The sequence below is a fragment of the Prorops nasuta genome, unplaced genomic scaffold (assembly GCF_024137725.1).
Source record: "Prorops nasuta isolate Cenicafe-Biocafe unplaced genomic scaffold, Cenicafe_Pnas_1.2 PNAS00025, whole genome shotgun sequence".
Lineage (NCBI taxonomy): Eukaryota > Metazoa > Arthropoda > Insecta > Hymenoptera > Bethylidae > Prorops > Prorops nasuta.
In genome coordinates, this window is record NW_027116822.1 from 1,476,715 (window position 1) to 1,494,242 (window position 17,528).

Genomic DNA, 17,528 nt, shown 5'->3' on the forward strand with positions numbered 1-17,528 from the left:
AATTATGGTGCAAGTTACTTCTTGAAAAGTCATCTTATACAAATATTTTGTTTTTGATGCAATCAAAGTTTTGATAGATATTATCTTCAGTCTTTTAAAATAAATATATGAAATGTTAGGTAACCTGGTAGCAAATATTTTTAATATAATCTGCTGAACATTCTCCACTATACATCTTGAAACATCAAAAATTCCAGAATGTAAATTAAGGCGTATAAACTCTGATATTCTAGTGTACTTTTCATATTCTTAATAATTATACATATCAAAATTAAACAACGGTTCTTCGACCAAATAAACCGATTGTCTGAAATTGTCCAGGGATTCGTACAAATAACCTAATTTCTTATCGTCCGCATCATTCGTTGCTTCTTTGATTAATCTCTCTATCAAACAATAAATTATTCTAGCATTCACGTAAAATTTGGCTAATTCCAAAATGTTTTCTGCTGCTTGAGGCATTTCTAGATAATTGAGATCTTCGAGTATCGGCTTCAGCTGCGCTGCATTACAATTTATTATTGTAAAACATTGAATTTCGTTTGTCAAGTCCATTCTCATTTTAGCTGCTGCCTTAAATGTGAAAGAAGTAAATAAATAATTCGTCTAGAGATTGTGATTCAATGCATGTTTGTTGATTGAAACTCACTCGTAAGCAGCGGGCGATTCGTTCCTGTTCGCTTATGACTGGATATTCTCCTATCGTTATCTCGTTTGTGGAGCTGTTATTTTTTCTCAAGAAGCGACCTCCATTGAAGAAGTCGACATAAAAAATATCGGAGTCTGATTTGCTTTCATAGCACTCCTTCCATTTAAGAAAAAAGCGTTTACCACACATAATACCACAGCACCGAATGCCTACTCTTCTTGAGACACCTTCGAACAATATGGCTAAACATAAAGGATCAGAATATTCGTCTTTCAAATCGTACCCTGTGAAGTCGACACCGACTTTGTAATCCATTTTGCTAACTCCGCTTACGCAAAGACTTTTGAACATAGTGTAGCATAGTGCATTCAACATTTTCCTACTATTATCACTGTCCCATTGATTATTACTAATGATATTCTTCCTCCAAAGCTTCAATTTCTCTTTGGATGTAGCAAAAATTGGATGGTTTGGCCATAACTCTTGCAACCTATTTTTCGTCTCTTCAGCAAGATAGTCGAGATGCTTCCAGTACTCGTACCATAACGCATATTCCAATTCAGTATTCACTTGGAATACCAGTAGGCCATACCTTTCCATGGTCTGCTCTTTCTCTGGTAGCTCCACTAATTTTCTCCATGTGTTTAATACGTTGGTATCTATGGTATACTCAAAAACTTCCCAGGCATGGTGTTCATCGTAACATTTAGGGGTATAATCTGTATTTCGTTCATTATGATTACTTAAACTGTAAAATTATATTTATATATATATACACATATATAGTAATAATGATACATTTTATGTAATAAATAATCAATTAAATCATTTATATAACTTGAAGAAAGTAGTGTAAAGATACATATAGTACCTTTAACTAAATTGTTTTATTTTTAGCGAATATTTATACTTATGTAAAAGAATAATAATGTACCAAAACATAAGTTTGCACATAATAAATTGAAAAAAAAAAAATTATACAAGAACAATATCCTGATAATGTTCAAACTCACATGATATCATGTGAATAATCTGCAAACTTTTGCATAATTTCTTTTCTAAAAATTTCAAATAACGTGGGAGATGCACCTTGATCAGTGTCGATTAAATTGCTATACTTCTGTAATTCCATAAACGATAATGGTACTTCAAAACCAGGAGAATCCTGAAAGAAGTGGTTGATCCTAGTATCTCTTATCAGATAATTTAATTTAAATTAATTCATTTAATGAATAGAGTTAGTTACTTTTGAAAAAATGAGAATACTAATTTATTTTAGAAGTCTGTAGTTGAGAGTTATAGCTTTAAACAATTAAAAATGTAATAAAAATATAGACAATAAAATTGGATTGAATGGCAAACACACAATAACTACTACATATTTCTAAAATAAATTATTTCCCTTTCTTTTATTTTAGACAGATTAAATTTAGATCAACTGAAGAAGAATGGGAAATCTATGAGTAGTCCTTTAAAATAAAAAATTGATGAAACTCGCGCACTTTGGAGGTTTTTTAAATGTAAATCCCCCCTTTTAGTGATATATTTATATTTGCTTGACATATACTTTTGATGGTTTCTTGTAGAACAATTCTTTCAATGCTTTGATAGTTTTTAAGCTTTCCTGCCACATATCCATCCAACACAAATTCATGATATTACTGTTCACATAGAAATCATAAACATCAATCATCCAGGACCACCTGTGTATATTAAAAATATTCAAAAGTTTCAAGCTTCACTTCAAAATTAGTTAATATAATAATAGAAAGGTAGTAGTATTGAAAAATAAATCTTTTTTCTAAATATAAAAGTTGTGATTTGATTAAAAATACTGTAAAAAGTACAGAAAATATTGAAAGTTTAATTAAGAAAAGCAACTATATTTTTAATTCCTTGCACATGATTTCGAATTGTAAAAAAAACAGTAATATTGTACTGCAACAAATATGTAATTCTATTTTAACTCTAAAAAATTTTTTTATCAACCAACAAACTACACAATTTGGCTACCGTATATAGATCGAAAAAATTTGAATAGTTCTGGAATGATTTTTAGACAATACATGTAGTAAATTGAAAGAAATGTAGGTAATTAAAAAAAAATCAAGCAAAACATGAACAATTATAAATTTATTTAAAAATTCTGTATAAATATTTGGAACATGTTAACGCAAATAAATATTGTCAATTAAATAATCTATAATTTAAATAACAATAAAACAGAATTTGTCTGATACCGAATGCATTTCGTTTGTCGTTCCTATTTGGAAATAATCTCGCTGTTTCGTGTGTGACCACTTTCTTAAAATAAAATACCATACAAATACTCGCCTCTGGAAATATTTTTTCCTCCAAAGATTATTTTCATTGCTGATAATGTGGTTTAGCTTCTTGCAGCTCATTGAAAGGTGTAACACGTCGGATATTGAAATAACTTTGTCCTCCAAGATATAAGAAATTATTTCTATAGGTAAGTTTGTAATTGTCTTTGACATGGCTATTAGCGGAAATCCATTGGTAACCAAAAATTATAGTAATAAAACACTACATTTTCGACTGGACCAAAAATCAATGCTTTATGTTCAAAACATTAAAACGTTTTGGTAAAATACGACATTTCTAAGTTAATCTATATGCTCATATTCTCTTAATAAAGGAATATATACGCTTTTCATTTAAACAATGTTAACCAATGTTGGAGGAATTTACAAAATGCTAGCAACAGAAGCAACTCGTTACAAATGATGCAATCCACGTGTAAAGTATGTATACATAAATATATACAAGTATTTGTTTCTCTTTCTTCTAGCTATGTTCACGCTATAGTTGTTGCTAAGCACCAATCGGTAACAGTTTGAACGCAATTTTGGTTTTTGAATTTGACATCCCGGCAGCCCGCTGCTGTGCTCCGCACTTTAAATAATAATTACAGCGGCGCTGTGCGTTGTAAATCACAATTACTTCGATTATATCGATCGTTAGCGCAGTTAATCAATTGCTTATGGTAGCCTATAATTTATACTACACACAGTCTGAGCATGAATAAGATTTTAAAGCATTATAACACTTTTGGAAAGCACTTAAAATGGATATGGAATAAAAAATAGGTGTATAGTTACATTTAAAAAATTGAAAGTAACCTTTACATGACTTTCAAGACTAGTTAAAGTTATAGTTAAATGAATGCATATTATGACCATAAACTGAAATCATGAATTTGCAAAACATGACATCTTGGTTGTACACAAATGCAGAATAATATTCATGCTCAGATTGCATTTATTATATTATGATATCACGAAGTATAAATACATATTGAAAAATAATATGTTTATTAATTTTTAAAAATAATATTGTTTTTTCACTTTGAATTTAATCTAACTTGCTCTTTCTTTATTAATGTATACTAATAACTTGACATGTGCATGCTTCCACTGAAGTAGCGATTCTGCTTTAATTTTTTTGATCTGTTTCGAGATCAATTACTTCATTGATAAAATCATTGAAGTAATAAACTAGAGTAAAGATGTCTGGTCCATTAAAGTTGCATGGAACACCAGTAGCAAAAGCGATAAGAATTTCATTATAAATCAAAGGACTGCCATTGCCACCCTACAATATAGTTAATTAATAATGCATGTTAAAATTAAATGAATCCACATGCGAATAGTATATTTTTTATCAGTGTACTTACTGCACACATTTCTTCTTGTATATAAACTCCATGAATTCGCCTCTTGAAGCAGATATGATAATCTTCGATTATAAACGGTGCTACTTTATTACAATCGTTTATAACATCAGACATACTTAAGTTTAAATAGTGAAGACTATCTGAAAATACAATGTTGTAAGCGTCGTTAAAATTGCGCCAGCCAGAGTATCCCCAGCCTACAACTCTTGCAGATTTCTCTTCTAATGATCTTTGAAGAGTTTGAGGTAAGCCAATAGGTTTTTGCCTTGAATTTATTGAAATAGGAGCTGTGAGCTAAAAAAATCAAGCAACAATTGTTAATTTAAATAAAAATCATATTAATCAATAAAAACGACACATACCTTGAGGATTGCAATGTCATACTTTCGTTCTCGATCATTGGGTTTCCAATTTGCATGGAAATAGTATTTTTCTATTTTGGATATCGTCTTGGGAAAATGGGATGGAAAGTATTTGCCACTGGCATAATTCTGTGTGCCAGTAATTACAGTCATGTTGTGTTCAGGACGATTGGCATATGGAGCAATGCAGTGAGCCGCGGTAAGTACAAGTTGATCGGTAATAAGGACACCGTTACATACCAATTCTAAAGATTTATTTGTGATTGCTGCCATAAAGGGATAGAGGTTTTCACGTGAATGAATCGGCCAGCCATTACTCATCCCTGGAGGACCTCTGTCCTTGTCATTGACTGGAAATTATTTCTTTTTCATGCCATAAATCTACTTTTTAATTACATTAAATTAATAATTAATTTTTGTTCCTTACTAGTAACATTAATTGCAGTCAAAATAGGAACAGCTGAACCAAATTTAAATGAAATAGATTCTTCCAATATTATGTTTTTTTTCTGCTGTATCTAAAAAATTTCAAATAGAGTTATAATCCATTTATAATTAAACTATTTTAATATTATTAGTAGCCTTATTTCAATATATTTAATATATCCAGAATTATAAATAGGATAACCCTATATATATGTTCTCTTAAGGAATGTTGTCTACACTTTCAAAATTACTATACCATAGATTTCAGGTCTAGTACTTCATGGATAAAATTTATAAAATAATTGACTTTAGTAAAGATGTCTATGCCATATTTGTTGCAAGGAACGCCAGTAGCCAAAGCGAGAAGAACTCCATTATAAACGAGAGGACTTCCACTACCACCCTAAAATATATATAATTAATAACAATCCCTATGCTAATTGTATCAATCCATGCATAATGAATTTCTCTATGTCTATACTTACAGCACAGGCTTCTTTTCCATTAATAATAATTCTCTTCATACAAAACTGATAATCTTCAATTTTAAATGGAGCAACTTTACTGCAATCACCAATTAAATTATCAGAGAAACTTAAGACTAAAAACTGGAGACTATATGAAATTTTAAAGTCATTGTCAAAGGTTCCCCAGCCAGAACTTAGTCCGTATAAACCAAAGTCCAGCAGACTCAGAGGTAAACGAATGGGCCTCTGATTCAAATTGACTTTAATAGGATTTAAAAGCTAAAAATAGTTCCAATTATTGATCTGAATGACGATTAATTAAATACTAAATTTAAGGCTACCTTGAGCACAGTAATGTCATATTTTCGTTCTCGGCTATCGGGCCTCCATTTTACATGGAAATAATATTTGCTTATTTTGGACTTTGTAAAGGGCAATTTAGTATTGTTATATTGTTCTGCGTTGTATATTGGTGTGCCAGTAATAACAGACGTTTCGTATTTAGGACGATTAACGTATGGAGCAATGCAGTGTGCCGCGGTAAGCACAAGTTGATTCGTAATGAGAACGCCGTTGCAAACTAACTTAGAATCATATATTGTGATAGCTGCCATATATGGAAATTTAATTGATTTTGCCATTAAATTGTTATGTAGACCCTCAGGACCCTTGTCATCTTCATCACCTGAAAATGATTTACTTTTTAAATTGCAAAACTTCTTTTTAATTAAATTAAATATATAATTATAATTTCTGTTCCTTCATACCTGTAATTTTAAATGCAGTCAACCTGGGAACTGCTAATCTTATTTTAAATGAAATTGACTCTTCCACTAATTTAGCTTCTGGATGTAACTAAAAATTAAGAGTTTATAGTGTAGACCTTTGTTCTAGATTTATTATAATTTTTATGAATGCTAAGATTGTTAAAAAATTAAAACACATACACCACTTAGAAGAGTAATAGAATAATAGGATTAACCACAAAATAGTCTTTACCACTTTTAAATAATAGTAATAGTACAAATTTTTGTTTCCATTTGGATTTAAATACACTATGATGAGATTTAAATATATTTTTAAAAAATTTGACATTTTTGTCATAAATTATTTCAATTTTCTTTACAGAAATTGAAAGTTTAAATTTAAAAATGCTCTTTTATGCTGCAAACCTCTTTAGAATGAAATGAATTAATTTTGTTTCTTACTCCCAGAGCCTATTCTACTTAAACAAAAATTAAATATGTTAAACTTTATTGCTTCTGAAACCCATTTAAGATATAGATTGTAAATATTACTGTTTAAAAAATTCTGATGTGGCAAATTTTATAAGAAACCATCTTCAATATTAAATAGCTTACTCATAATCTCTCCTAAATTATAATTTATTGTACAGTATATTTTCTCTTAATGAGAGAGAAAAGTCACATCCTTTTAAAAATTACCATACCATATTTTCCAGTTTGAGCACTTCTTCTATAAAATTTCTGAAATGGTTGATTTTAGTGTAAACATCTGGTCCCTTAAAGTTGCATGGAATACCAGTAGCCAAAGCGACAAGAGTTCCATCATGAACCAGAGGACTGCCATTTCCACCCTAGAGTATAGTTGGTTATTATAATGACTTATTGAAAAATAATATAAATCCATGTTAACTAATAGTTTCCTTACAATGCATATTTCTTTGCCCTCAAAAGTTTGTCTCTCGAAGCAGATATGGTATTCTTCAATTTTAAACGGGCCTATTTTATCACATTCTTTTATAATACCATGAATCCTTAGTTCCACATAACTGAGGTCAACTGAATCTTTAAAATTCTCACCAAAGGTTCCCCACCCACTAACTATGGCATTTTCATCTGGTAGGCTTTGAGAAAATTGAGATAAACGTAAACCAATAGGTTTCTGTCTAGAATTGATTGAAATAGAAGCTGCTAGCTAAAAAGAAAGGTACTAATTATTAACATTAGAGCAAGAATTAATTATAAAAATAACTAAGAGATACCTTGAGTATAGCAATGTCATTCTTCCTTTCTTGGTCATTGGGTCTCCAATTTGCATGGAAATAATATTTTTCTATCTTGGACTCTGTGAAAGGTAATTTAGTAGTGTTATATTTTTCAGCTGTATATATTGGTGTTCCAGTAATAACACGCGTGCTGTATTCAGGTCGATTAGCGTATGGAGCAACGCAGTGCGCTGCGGTAAGGACAATTTGATTAGTAATAAGGACACCATTACATGCCAGCTTTAAATCATTAATGATAATAGCTGCCATATAGGGGAATTGATTTGATTGGATCGGCCAACCATTATGCAGCCCCTCAGGACCACTATCATCTTTATTGCCTGAAAATAATAATATTTATGAAGCAAAAAACTCCTAAGAATTAAATTAAATTTATAAGTAATTTTTGTATTTTACCAGTAATAAGAAAAGCAGTCAACCTGAGGACTGCTAAACCAATTGTTTTATTAAACATAGTTTTTTATTATCGAATATAACTATAATAGTTCAGTGCATTTACAGGTCTTTATATTTTGCTATTTATCATGCGATAAAGTAAAGTACGTGATTTTTCTGTCGTTATTGTTACATTTTGTCACGAATTCTAATAAAGAACCAGATGTTATTACTTCCAATAAAATCAATTTATGTAAAAGAAATATTAAGTTATAAATTAAACCATAGCTTATTATTTCTGCAGTAGAGACAAAGTGAAGCGCAGTATAAACTGTTACATAACAATAATTAACTAAGTAACTAGAAACAATAATACAAAATTTTTCAGGCTAAAATTGCATGTTCCGATGAGTACTTGACTAATTTTAATTTGTTAGATTTAGTTATATATACTGAAACTGTGTGAAGATTATCTTCATCTTCTTAAATATTATCGTATATTGTTGTAACCGATTGAGAGTAAGTTGTACAACATAATAAGAATTTATTATTTAATTCAAACGATTATAAGATGTGTAAATTTGAAATTTTAGGATTAGAGGTAAGAAAACGATAACGTCTACGAATGTGCGTGTAACAATAGTGCCGCTTCACTAAGTCACTAGAGAGCTTCAACTAAACTCACACCTAAGCATAATTAGCTATTTCCTCCAATCGCTAGCTTGTTTTTAAATGACTAACACATTTTCATTTATAAATAAACTTAATTTTTTCATTTATAAAATGATTATACATGGTAAGAATAATCACACACAAACATATCCTTATAACATTTTTACTATTTATTTCACAATTACAATCATTTATTAGCATGATCTACGGCTAAAATTAGCGACGATTTTATACAAACTGGATATTTTTTTAATATTATAGAATTTAAATAATTCATTAGGGAGGAATATTAGAAATGAATGCTATACCCCTATGGACTATAAGAAAAAAATGTTTACTAAGTATTTAGATCTTAACAGAGTCCAAAAGCTTCAATCTGTTGCTTATAGAGTTGCTATGTTAAGAACTATCTTAAAAGAACAGATGAAATGTTTAATAGTACTTAAATAAAGAACCTATGGAAAATGAAAAAGTAGGTAAAAGTAAATAGGAATATTAGATAGTATCTGTAGACAAGACAGATTCTTGTAAAGCCTATTACAATTTGGGTTTTCCACCTTTCATCTTGAGTTTTCTTAATATTATATACTATGATCTTATTTTCAGTAATATTTTATGTATAACCAAAAAGATTTCTAGCTTTTGTAAAGTGAAAAAATGAATTCAGTTTTGTATAAATGGTTTAATTTTAAGTAAAACCATTCAGCATTTTAAATAGTAATGTAAAACTTTAATGAAGTATATGAAATTGCTTTATGAAACAGAGAACAGTATTCGGTTGAAATTGTTTGCCACTCTTTACTATTTCCATATCTTGAAAAAGCCATCTATACTTTAAGAGCACATTCTCAATCAGCTGCTGATATTTTTGCTTCTTTAGAATAAAAAAGAATTTAAAAAAAAATAAAGCATGCTTGACAACAAAACAATAAAATGTGACATACTATGATTTCTTTTTAAATGTTAAAAACTCAATTAAGATTTCATTTTGTTTACTCAATAAATCATTATTTCTTTTCAAAATTTCATTCCTCTTCTCCATAGCTTTAATTCTTCTATTTTGTAATTCAATAAATTTATTGAAATTTTCTTCAATTTTATTTTGATTTTCTATATATTTAATTTCTATATTTTTGAGAATATCTATTTGTTTTTCTTTCAAATTAATGGCTCTCGCCCTTTGATTATAAAATTTTCTTCTTTTGTAACTTTCGGACCTTGAAAGTGAGGCTTCTTCAAATGAGGCTTCGTCTGAACTTTCTTCTATACCAAGATTTTTTCTTGAAGTTGAAGGACCTTCTGGTATACTTTCTACATCACTGTATGAAAGTTCATCACAAGAACAGGAATCAAGACAATTACAAAAAAATTGTAAATGATTAACATCAATATTATTAGATAATATTGATGAAAACTTGCGCTTCCTATAATTAAGAGGATTTAAAGAATCATCCACAGAAGAAATACTTTCGTCGAAATTGACTGATTTATCTGAAGTAAAAATTTCATCCATAGCACAGTACCACTCCCATTTCATAGGACCTCGTCCATTCCTTTTATTTTTTATTGTTTTATAAGTACATTTCAGATTTCTTAGTTTCCTATCAAGTGCTTTGCCAGTAATGTTAAGATAACCCATTTTTTGAAACTCTATTTCTATTTCCCGCCATAAAGATAAATTTTTTATTTTTGGATTTCTGAACTTTTCTATCCTCTCATGATAATTTTTAAGCAAAAATTTTATTTTATCTGAATCCCAAACAATTTTTGAATCTGAAACAAACACAAAGGTAACATAAAAATTATTAAAGTAAATTATATATTATACTAATTGATGATATATCTCTAAATAAATATTTGAAGGAACTTAAGGCTATAGCACATGTATGTTTTTATAATTAAGTGACAGAGTCACAAACTATGAATAAGTTTATATTAGAATAGTAATACTGTGTCAAGTTTTTAAAGTACATTAATGTATTCAATACCTACAATAATTTGTATACATTCAGAAAGTATATACACATTTGAAAAAGTAAGAAGGTCACTTTACTAAAATTTAACTTTAACCCAAATCAGCTGCAACAGCCCTAAATTAATTTAAAATTACAAATTTAATTACCAATTTTTTTGTGTTCATCAGTATTGTTTATTATGATTTCACTTTCAGATTCCATTTCTTCTTGATTAGAATATTCATTATGGTAAATAACCTCTGAAATAAAAATAGTATTTTTTAATAAAAAGCTCTACTTATCTTTTTATTATTTCAAATTTTTTACTATTCATTATTTTTAACTAGGGATCAACCAATATAGGCAAATATATCAACTTATCATATATTCTAATGTTTAATGAGATAATTTTTATCATATTGGCTTAAATATCAAATATTAGTTGATCACTAATTTTAAATTTGAGTTTGATTGAGGTTTTTTGCCTTAGCCCTAAATTAGACTGAAATAAGAACTGTACCATATACACCATTTTCTTTATTTTCATCCGAGTTATTTGCTGTGTTTTCTGTCTCCAAATCCACCATTTGATCATTAGAATATTCAGTGTGGTTGCCATGTTCAGTGTGGCATATAATATCTGAAATACAAAAATTTTAATTTCATTTACTAAAACCTAATTACTTTTGTTACTAATTCACAAATCATAATTAAGTAAAGTTATATATTTTTAAAATCTATCATGGATTTGTGTGCAAAAGTAATCTAAAATGTATCCCTTTTCTCATTTAAGGTCTGGACAACAAAACTTAGGTAGGGTTAAATGTAATAAATTTTATAATTAAGTGGTACTACCAAACTTCAAAGCTGAATGCTGAATGTATGTACTTCTGTACATACAAAATACAAACGACTGTATATACACATGAAATAGATGCAAGTATTTTTGCAATCATGGACCACTACTTAATTTTGACTTTAACAAAAATTGGTTGGCTTGAAGTTAAGTTAAATTAAAATTAAAGCTTTATTTACCACTTCTTCTGATGTTTTCGTCCATGTTGTTTGTTTTATACTTTCTAATCTCAACTTACTGAAGGCTATTAAAGTTCGTTGTTGAATATTACTTCATTTAAAATAAAATAATTTTTGCACACTTCGATCGACACTAGTTTAGTGTTACTAATAATAAGTAATAAATGAATAATGAATTGACAGTGCAGAGTATGGATTTAGGTTAGTTTGGCCTCTGGTACGATTGGACTAATCAGTCAGCGCTTTTCCAATTTGACCAATCATACAGATATTTTTCGCAACCAAATCACTAACAAGTGATGCCAGAGACTTAACAACTTAACACAAAATCAGAATTCCATGTAATGTGCATTTGTGTTAATAATCTAACCCCCTCTACTCGACTTTCCTATTTTGACGTCTGGCATTTAGTGGCATCACTGACCACTGTTCAGGTTCAGGCTGCCCGCTGCGAAGCTGTAATGTCTGTAATAACAATTCGTATGTATGTATGTAGCCAGTAGTGATGCCAAAATAAGTGTTTTTTTTTTGGAGGCAAAATACAATCACATAACTTAGTGGTATGTACGTGTATGTTCTTCCTCTCCTCTGCAGCGTTTTGTCTGTGTAAGTAGTACTGGTAGTACTATGTAGCAGACTCATAAGAAGCGCTGTTTCATCAGTCAAGTAAGCTAACCAACTGCCAAGTGCCAATTGCCACTTGCCAGTCATTGGCCGCATTGGCGATGAGTGGCATCACTGCTTTTATTTGTGTTATGTTTCGACTCTATCGATATCGAAGTTGATCCGCTCGGAATCTTTGAAAATATAACCTTTAAATAAACTTAAATTGCTTTAATCTATATATGAATTGATGAGTTTAAGAAACTTTATCAAAACATTAATAATTAATTTATGTACAAAATATTAAATGCAATTGACAAATTGGACGCATAAAATCATTACTTAAAATGTGAAAATATTTGAAGAAGTGTAAAAAAATATTTAAAAGATGTCTGGTAATTAATTCAATACTAGTTTGGTATACATATATATATAAAACTGTGAATTAATTAGTTGTATTTTTTTAGAAATCTGTTCTTCAGAGGAAATTGAAAGAAAACGCCAACTAGCTTTACAAAAGAAAAAGGAAGCACTACTTAAATCACAAAATGCAACCAATTCTCAAAGAAAAGTTTTGCCATTGGTACAAAATAATGTTAAAAATACTCATGCATTGCAAAATATACAAAAACCTCAAAATAATATATGTTACAACCAAAAGAATAATTTTAGCAAAATGTCCATAGGACAACCAATACTAAATAAAAATAATTTGAAGATGAAGAGCGATAGTAAAAATCAAAATAGGTTTAGTCCAATCTCTACAGAAAGCTTCTTTAATAACAAAACTACTGGACCAATCTGTTCTTTTCACATGGTTAGCAAAACCATGTTCTCTGTAGATATGTCAAGATTTTGTCAAAAAACTATTGATGTGTTTAAAACCATTCCCAGTAGAAGTTATGGTTGGAAAAGAATTTTCTTGAATTTTATGTATTCAATCATTTCCTGTATTTAGAATTTTTTCCATTACAGATCCCAAAATTAGACAGTGGTCTTTTCATTTGAAAGATTATGACCTTTTGATATCAAGTTTAAGGACTAGTAATCCTGAAAATACTATATTAGGAATACCCACATCTTTTTTAACCATATTTAAAAAGCATATGAATGAGGTTAATGAAAATCTGGACATTGATTTATCATCAATAGATCCACAACTGCTCAAATCTTTAATGCCTTTTCAAAGAGAAGGAGTTTGGTAATTTTTATTAAAATTGTTGGCTTAACAATGACTATATTGTTGTAATCTTAAACAAATTTTTATAGTTATGGTATATCAAAGAAAGGCCGTTGTATAATAGCAGATGATATGGGTTTAGGAAAAACCATACAGGCATTAGGAATAGCACATTACTACAAAAATACTTGGCCCCTTTTAATTGTTTCTCCAGCTTCTGTTAGGTAATAAGAATAAATAGAAAGCAAGAAATTTTAATTTTATAATTATATCCATTTTAATTTGTATTGTTAATTGTTTCACAGGTATCAATGGTCAGATGCAATTTTCAAGTTTCTTCCATCAGTTTCAACTCATTACGTGCTGCAATTTTCAAGCTCTAATGATTACTTTGCAGATGCAAAAATTGTTATAACAACTTATGAAAATTTAATAAGACACTGTGATAAATTTAGAAATCATCTGTTTGGTTTTATTATTTTGGTATGTTTAGACAACTTTAAAATTATATAATAATGACTGTAATAGAACAATATTTTCAGGATGAATCCCATGTACTAAAAAATGAAAAAACTGCTAGATTTAAAGCAACAAAAGATATTGTCTCTGCAGCGAAACACGTTATTTTATTGAGTGGAACACCCGCTTTATCCCGACCGATAGAGCTTTTTCCACAAATCTCCTTGGTAACCAAATTCATTGGACTTCGTGAGTATGGATCCCGTTATTGTGCTGGGTGTAAACGACCGTTCGGATATGATTATTCTGGTCACTCAAATATGGAAGAGTTGCAAATTTTATTGAAAGCCTTGTGCATGATCAGAAGATTAAAAGGGGACACACTGATTGAGCTTTTACCCAAAAAAAGACAGATTGTATTGTTAAATCCTGACCTGATCAAAGCAGGAACCGAAAAAATGAAGGATTGTTTGAAACAGCTTAATAAAACCTCTTTGAAACCTTTAGAAAAACAACGTCAAATTTTAGAATATTATAATGAATCTAGCGGATGCAGATTAAAAGCTGTTTGCGTTCATGTTGCAAATTTATTAGAAGAAGGAAAGAAATTTTTGGTCTTTGCACATCATCAATTGGTGTTGAATGAAATATGCAATTTGGCCACTAAAATGAAAATCAAATTTATTAGAATAGATGGAAAAACTAATTCCGATCAAAGAAAGCAAATGGTTGATAATTTTCAAGAGCAGGAGTCTATTCAATTAGCTGTTTTATCGATTACTGCTGCAAACAGTGGAATTACTTTAACAGCAGCTCAACTTGTAGTTTTTGCTGAGCTTTTTTGGAATCCTGGAGTAAGCATTTTTATTAACTGTAATAATAATATTGTATTTCAATTATTACTATGGTCATTCAATTTTTAGATCTTGTGCCAAGCAGAGGACAGAGTACACAGAATAGGACAAAACAACTTTGTTTTAATCCAGTATTTAGTTGCAAAAGGAACTGCAGATGATTACATTTGGCCATTAATAAAAAAGAAAATGAATGTACTGAATGGGGTTGGACTCGATTCGAATTTTTCTTTTAAAGAAATAAGTACTACAACTCAGTCCATTAAGGAACAATCAAATCTAGATGCTTTTTTGAGCCAGACATTTACAGAAGCAAAAGGCTCTGAATCCCCAATAAAATTAGATGATGAAATGGCTGAAACCAATGATATGGATGAATTAATTTTGAATATATGTGAAGAAGACTTTAATAGTAATGATTGGGATGACTTAATAATTATGGAATAAAGTTTATTGTTATATTAAAGTTACATCATTTTTAGATAAGTATTTAATAAATATATTGTACACACAGCGATGCCCATATTCATGCTTTATATATTTTCAAAAATTTTTGAAGTTCAAAAATTCCCGCTGATATAGAAAGTCCTAGTCCTTATTATAGGTCTGTTTTTGTTGCCTACACTTTCTGCACTTTTCGTTAAACGTGTATACTTCATGTGACGTATAATATACATTTTTAATGAAAAGTGTAAAAAGTACAAGCAACAAAAACAGACCTTATAGGTCTGTTCTTTTTAACTGCACTATCGAACTGGTGCAATTAGTTAAAATAAGACAAACATATTGTTGTCTCACTCTAACTCATTGAACTAGTGCAGCAGTGCAGGGCAAAAAAACAAACCTAAACATATGGATGTACATATGTAACATATGTTTTCTCACTCTAACTCATTACACTAGTGCAGCAGTGCAACAATGCAACGAAAAAAACAGATCTTTATATTTTTTCATGAAAATACGCCTTTATACTACGCTATGGGTTTGTGTACTACATACATATATATGTGCGTATTGTAATAACTTATCTGTGGTAGTAAAGAGAGTAAACTAGTAAATGGAGCATTGGATTTGGAAGTAAGTGTATATACATATGTATGTTTGGTATGGTAGTGAGCTGTGAGTGCCTGTGAGGGTAGTAAACGAATGATGATTCGAAGTTAACCTATGTACTACTACAAACTTCAAGAAAATTTAATAATCATTTGTTACTACTCGTTTATAAATACAATATTATTATTACAAAAATATTAAGTTTCTAATAAGCTTTATAAATATGACATCAAAGCAAGTTAAAAGAAACAAATGGTCATTAGATTTTGCCCATAAGTAAGTATTGAATAAAATAATTGCTTTTTATTATTTACATTTTCTCAGAAATATGTTAATTATTATTTTTTAATTGCAGAAGTAAACAGGATAAAGGAATAGATGTTCCCTCCCCACCTGGTTATGCACCAGCTGTTTCTTTACTTCATACAGTTGAATATCTCAGAGAAACAGATTCTAATCATTTAATTCTGAAAAAATCATGGGATCTGGCTCTAGGACCTCTCAAACAAGTACCAATGAATTTATTTATAATGTATATGGCAGGAAACTCTATATCAATATTTCCTATAATGATGGTTGGAATGTTAATTATACGTCCAGTTAAGGCTTTATTCACACTTCAGCAGAGTATGTATTTTATAATTTTAGTTTATGTCTGAAAGAGAAATTAATCAAAGTTTATACATTTTAGCCTTCAAAGTGGCAGAAGGGACACAGGCGGTTGGTCAAAAATTTGTGTATCTTCTGGGACAATTGGTTAATATAGCTCTAGCTTTATATAAATGTCAGTCTATGGGGCTATTGCCAACGCATGCTTCTGACTGGCTAGCATTTGTAGAACCACAGGCTAGGCTAGAATATTCTGGTGGAGGATTTGTATATATTTAGTTTTAATAGTCAAATTACTATGTACTATATCATTTTATTTATGGCACAATATCATATGCACCCAAATCCAATTTTCAATTATTTTATTCAAATTAAAATAATTGTTCTATGTACACATGTGTTGGAAATTATATAATATGTATAATACAGACTTTAAAAATAATTGGATAAAAAAATTAATTTTAAGAAAATTTAATTTGAACTCTAACTACTATTTTTTTTTATACTCTTCGGCAATTTCTTTTAAACGTTCTATCATTGCCATAGGGTCATCCACTCTTGGTATCTGAAATACGTAAAGTAAAGTTATCAGCATATCATTTGATGAAACCTTAAAATAGTTTGGATTAAATTATAAGTATCATTATACTTTGTAATTTTGATCTATATAAACTCCTAAATATATGCCTATAGCTAAATTTCCCTGAAATAAAGAAACAAAAATTAGAAATTTTTTAATTTACATAAATTTAATGCAAAATGATAGTAACATACGAGAAATCTGAGGACCATTGTGTAACTCTAGCCTGCTAGTGCGCAGTGTTTCTTGGTTAAGAGCTTCAAGTTTCCGCAGTAATGTTACTCGGTGAATAAATTAAAAGAATACAATAATTCTACATATATTAATAATTAAACTTCGAAATAAACATTAACGATCAAAGTATATATTTGACAAGATTAATCCAGGTTTTCTCTAGTTACCTTCAAGCATTTTCCTATATCAAAAACTTACTAGACACTTTCGAATATGCAGTATAATAGTATTTTCATCTTGTGTTCTCGCTATTATTCCATACATTCAATAATTAAAAATAGTGCAGAAA

General features: G+C 29.4%; 5 protein-coding genes and 1 long non-coding RNA gene across 10 annotated transcripts; 2 read left to right on the forward strand and 4 right to left on the reverse strand.

Annotated features, from left to right (window-relative positions):
- Window positions 1-132: 132 nt before the first annotated feature.
- LOC136782195 (uncharacterized) lies at window positions 133-2,307 on the reverse strand. 2 transcript variants are annotated; one of them, XM_066741443.1, is made up of 4 exons: window positions 2,217-2,307; window positions 1,739-1,814; window positions 650-1,368; window positions 133-573 (listed from the first exon to the last, which is right to left on the reverse strand). In XM_066741443.1, exons 1-4 carry the CDS (start codon window positions 2,301-2,303, stop codon window positions 250-252), a joined length of 1,206 nt encoding a protein of 401 aa, XP_066597540.1. In that variant the 5' UTR covers window positions 2,304-2,307; the 3' UTR covers window positions 133-249. The 2 variants fall into 2 exon arrangements, with proteins under 2 accessions (XP_066597540.1, XP_066597539.1); XM_066741442.1 differs by having other exon boundaries at window positions 650-1,397; window positions 1,663-1,814.
- A 475-nt stretch (window positions 2,308-2,782) lies between these two features.
- On the reverse strand, window positions 2,783-8,229 carry LOC136782171 (transmembrane protease serine 9-like). 2 transcript variants are annotated; one of them, XM_066741391.1, is made up of 13 exons: window positions 8,027-8,229; window positions 7,607-7,950; window positions 7,273-7,539; window positions 7,052-7,198; window positions 6,369-6,456; window positions 5,943-6,286; window positions 5,620-5,880; window positions 5,391-5,537; window positions 5,136-5,226; window positions 4,949-5,058; window positions 4,709-4,837; window positions 4,347-4,640; window positions 2,783-4,264 (listed from the first exon to the last, which is right to left on the reverse strand). In XM_066741391.1, exons 1-13 carry the CDS (start codon window positions 8,082-8,084, stop codon window positions 4,106-4,108), a joined length of 2,439 nt encoding a protein of 812 aa, XP_066597488.1. In that variant the 5' UTR covers window positions 8,085-8,229; the 3' UTR covers window positions 2,783-4,105. The 2 variants fall into 2 exon arrangements, with proteins under 2 accessions (XP_066597488.1, XP_066597487.1); XM_066741390.1 differs by having other exon boundaries at window positions 4,709-5,058.
- Window positions 8,230-8,821: 592 nt separating this feature from the next.
- LOC136782173 (uncharacterized) lies at window positions 8,822-12,206 on the reverse strand. Of its 2 annotated transcripts, none has more exons than XM_066741396.1 (4): window positions 12,092-12,206; window positions 11,153-11,272; window positions 10,800-10,892; window positions 8,822-10,450 (listed from the first exon to the last, which is right to left on the reverse strand). In XM_066741396.1, the coding sequence occupies exons 2-4, from the start codon at window positions 11,217-11,219 to the stop codon at window positions 9,621-9,623; spliced, it is 990 nt and encodes a 329-aa protein (XP_066597493.1). In that variant the 5' UTR covers window positions 11,220-11,272; window positions 12,092-12,206; the 3' UTR covers window positions 8,822-9,620. The 2 variants fall into 2 exon arrangements, with proteins under 2 accessions (XP_066597493.1, XP_066597492.1); XM_066741395.1 differs by lacking the exon at window positions 12,092-12,206 and adding an exon at window positions 11,668-11,807 and having other exon boundaries at window positions 8,824-10,450.
- A 318-nt stretch (window positions 12,207-12,524) lies between these two features.
- Window positions 12,525-15,279, forward strand: Marcal1 (SWI/SNF-related matrix-associated actin-dependent regulator of chromatin subfamily A-like protein 1). 2 transcript variants are annotated; one of them, XM_066741392.1, is made up of 7 exons: window positions 12,525-12,665; window positions 12,738-13,175; window positions 13,246-13,471; window positions 13,540-13,674; window positions 13,756-13,933; window positions 13,993-14,763; window positions 14,833-15,279. In XM_066741392.1, exons 1-7 carry the CDS (start codon window positions 12,659-12,661, stop codon window positions 15,208-15,210), a joined length of 2,133 nt encoding a protein of 710 aa, XP_066597489.1. In that variant the 5' UTR covers window positions 12,525-12,658; the 3' UTR covers window positions 15,211-15,279. The 2 variants fall into 2 exon arrangements, with proteins under 2 accessions (XP_066597489.1, XP_066597490.1); XM_066741393.1 differs by lacking the exon at window positions 12,525-12,665 and having other exon boundaries at window positions 12,770-12,853; window positions 12,957-13,175.
- A 583-nt stretch (window positions 15,280-15,862) lies between these two features.
- Window positions 15,863-16,851, forward strand: EMC4 (ER membrane protein complex subunit 4). Its single transcript, XM_066741324.1, has 3 exons — window positions 15,863-16,092; window positions 16,172-16,443; window positions 16,508-16,851. Exons 1-3 carry the CDS (start codon window positions 16,040-16,042, stop codon window positions 16,702-16,704), a joined length of 522 nt encoding a protein of 173 aa, XP_066597421.1. The 5' UTR covers window positions 15,863-16,039; the 3' UTR covers window positions 16,705-16,851.
- Window positions 16,851-17,415, reverse strand: LOC136782130 (uncharacterized). Its single transcript, XR_010824074.1, has 3 exons — window positions 17,200-17,415; window positions 17,075-17,128; window positions 16,851-16,990 (listed from the first exon to the last, which is right to left on the reverse strand). It is a non-coding gene; the product is annotated as an uncharacterized lncRNA (long non-coding RNA).
- Window positions 17,416-17,528: the final 113 nt, after the last annotated feature.

Bases quoted from the DNA above. Each gene is read 5' to 3' on its own strand.
- LOC136782195 (XM_066741442.1), bottom strand. From the start codon at position 2,303: ATGAATTTGTGTTGGATGGATATGTGGCAGGAAAGCTTAAAAACTATC. The intron at 1,815-2,216 runs GTATATGTCAAG...CACTTCTTTCAG, and splicing joins TCTACAAGAAACCATCAAAA to GATTCTCCTGGTTTTGAAGT. The intron at 574-649 runs GTGAGTTTCAAT...TTCACATTTAAG, and splicing joins GAATCGCCCGCTGCTTACGA to GCAGCAGCTAAAATGAGAAT.
- LOC136782171 (XM_066741390.1), bottom strand. From the start codon at position 8,084: ATGTTTAATAAAACAATTGGTTTAGCAGTCCTCAGGTTGACTGCTTTT. The intron at 5,881-5,942 runs GTAGCCTTAAAT...AACTATTTTTAG, and splicing joins ATGACATTACTGTGCTCAAG to CTTTTAAATCCTATTAAAGT. The intron at 5,538-5,619 runs GTAAGTATAGAC...TATATATTTTAG, and splicing joins ATGGAAAAGAAGCCTGTGCT to GGTGGTAGTGGAAGTCCTCT.
- LOC136782173 (XM_066741395.1), bottom strand. From the start codon at position 11,692: ATGGACGAAAACATCAGAAGAAGTG. The intron at 10,893-11,152 runs GTACAGTTCTTA...TTTTTATTTCAG, and splicing joins TAAAGAAAATGGTGTATATG to AGGTTATTTACCATAATGAA. The intron at 10,451-10,799 runs GTAATTAAATTT...TGTTTGTTTCAG, and splicing joins TGATGAACACAAAAAAATTG to ATTCAAAAATTGTTTGGGAT.
- Marcal1 (XM_066741392.1), top strand. The intron at 13,675-13,755 runs GTAATAAGAATA...ATTGTTTCACAG, and splicing joins GTTTCTCCAGCTTCTGTTAG to GTATCAATGGTCAGATGCAA. The intron at 13,934-13,992 runs GTATGTTTAGAC...CAATATTTTCAG, and splicing joins TGTTTGGTTTTATTATTTTG to GATGAATCCCATGTACTAAA.
- EMC4 (XM_066741324.1), top strand. From the start codon at position 16,040: ATGACATCAAAGCAAGTTAAAAGAAACAAATGGTCATTAGATTTTGCC. The intron at 16,093-16,171 runs GTAAGTATTGAA...TTTTAATTGCAG, and splicing joins TCATTAGATTTTGCCCATAA to AAGTAAACAGGATAAAGGAA. The intron at 16,444-16,507 runs GTATGTATTTTA...TATACATTTTAG, and splicing joins TTTATTCACACTTCAGCAGA to CCTTCAAAGTGGCAGAAGGG.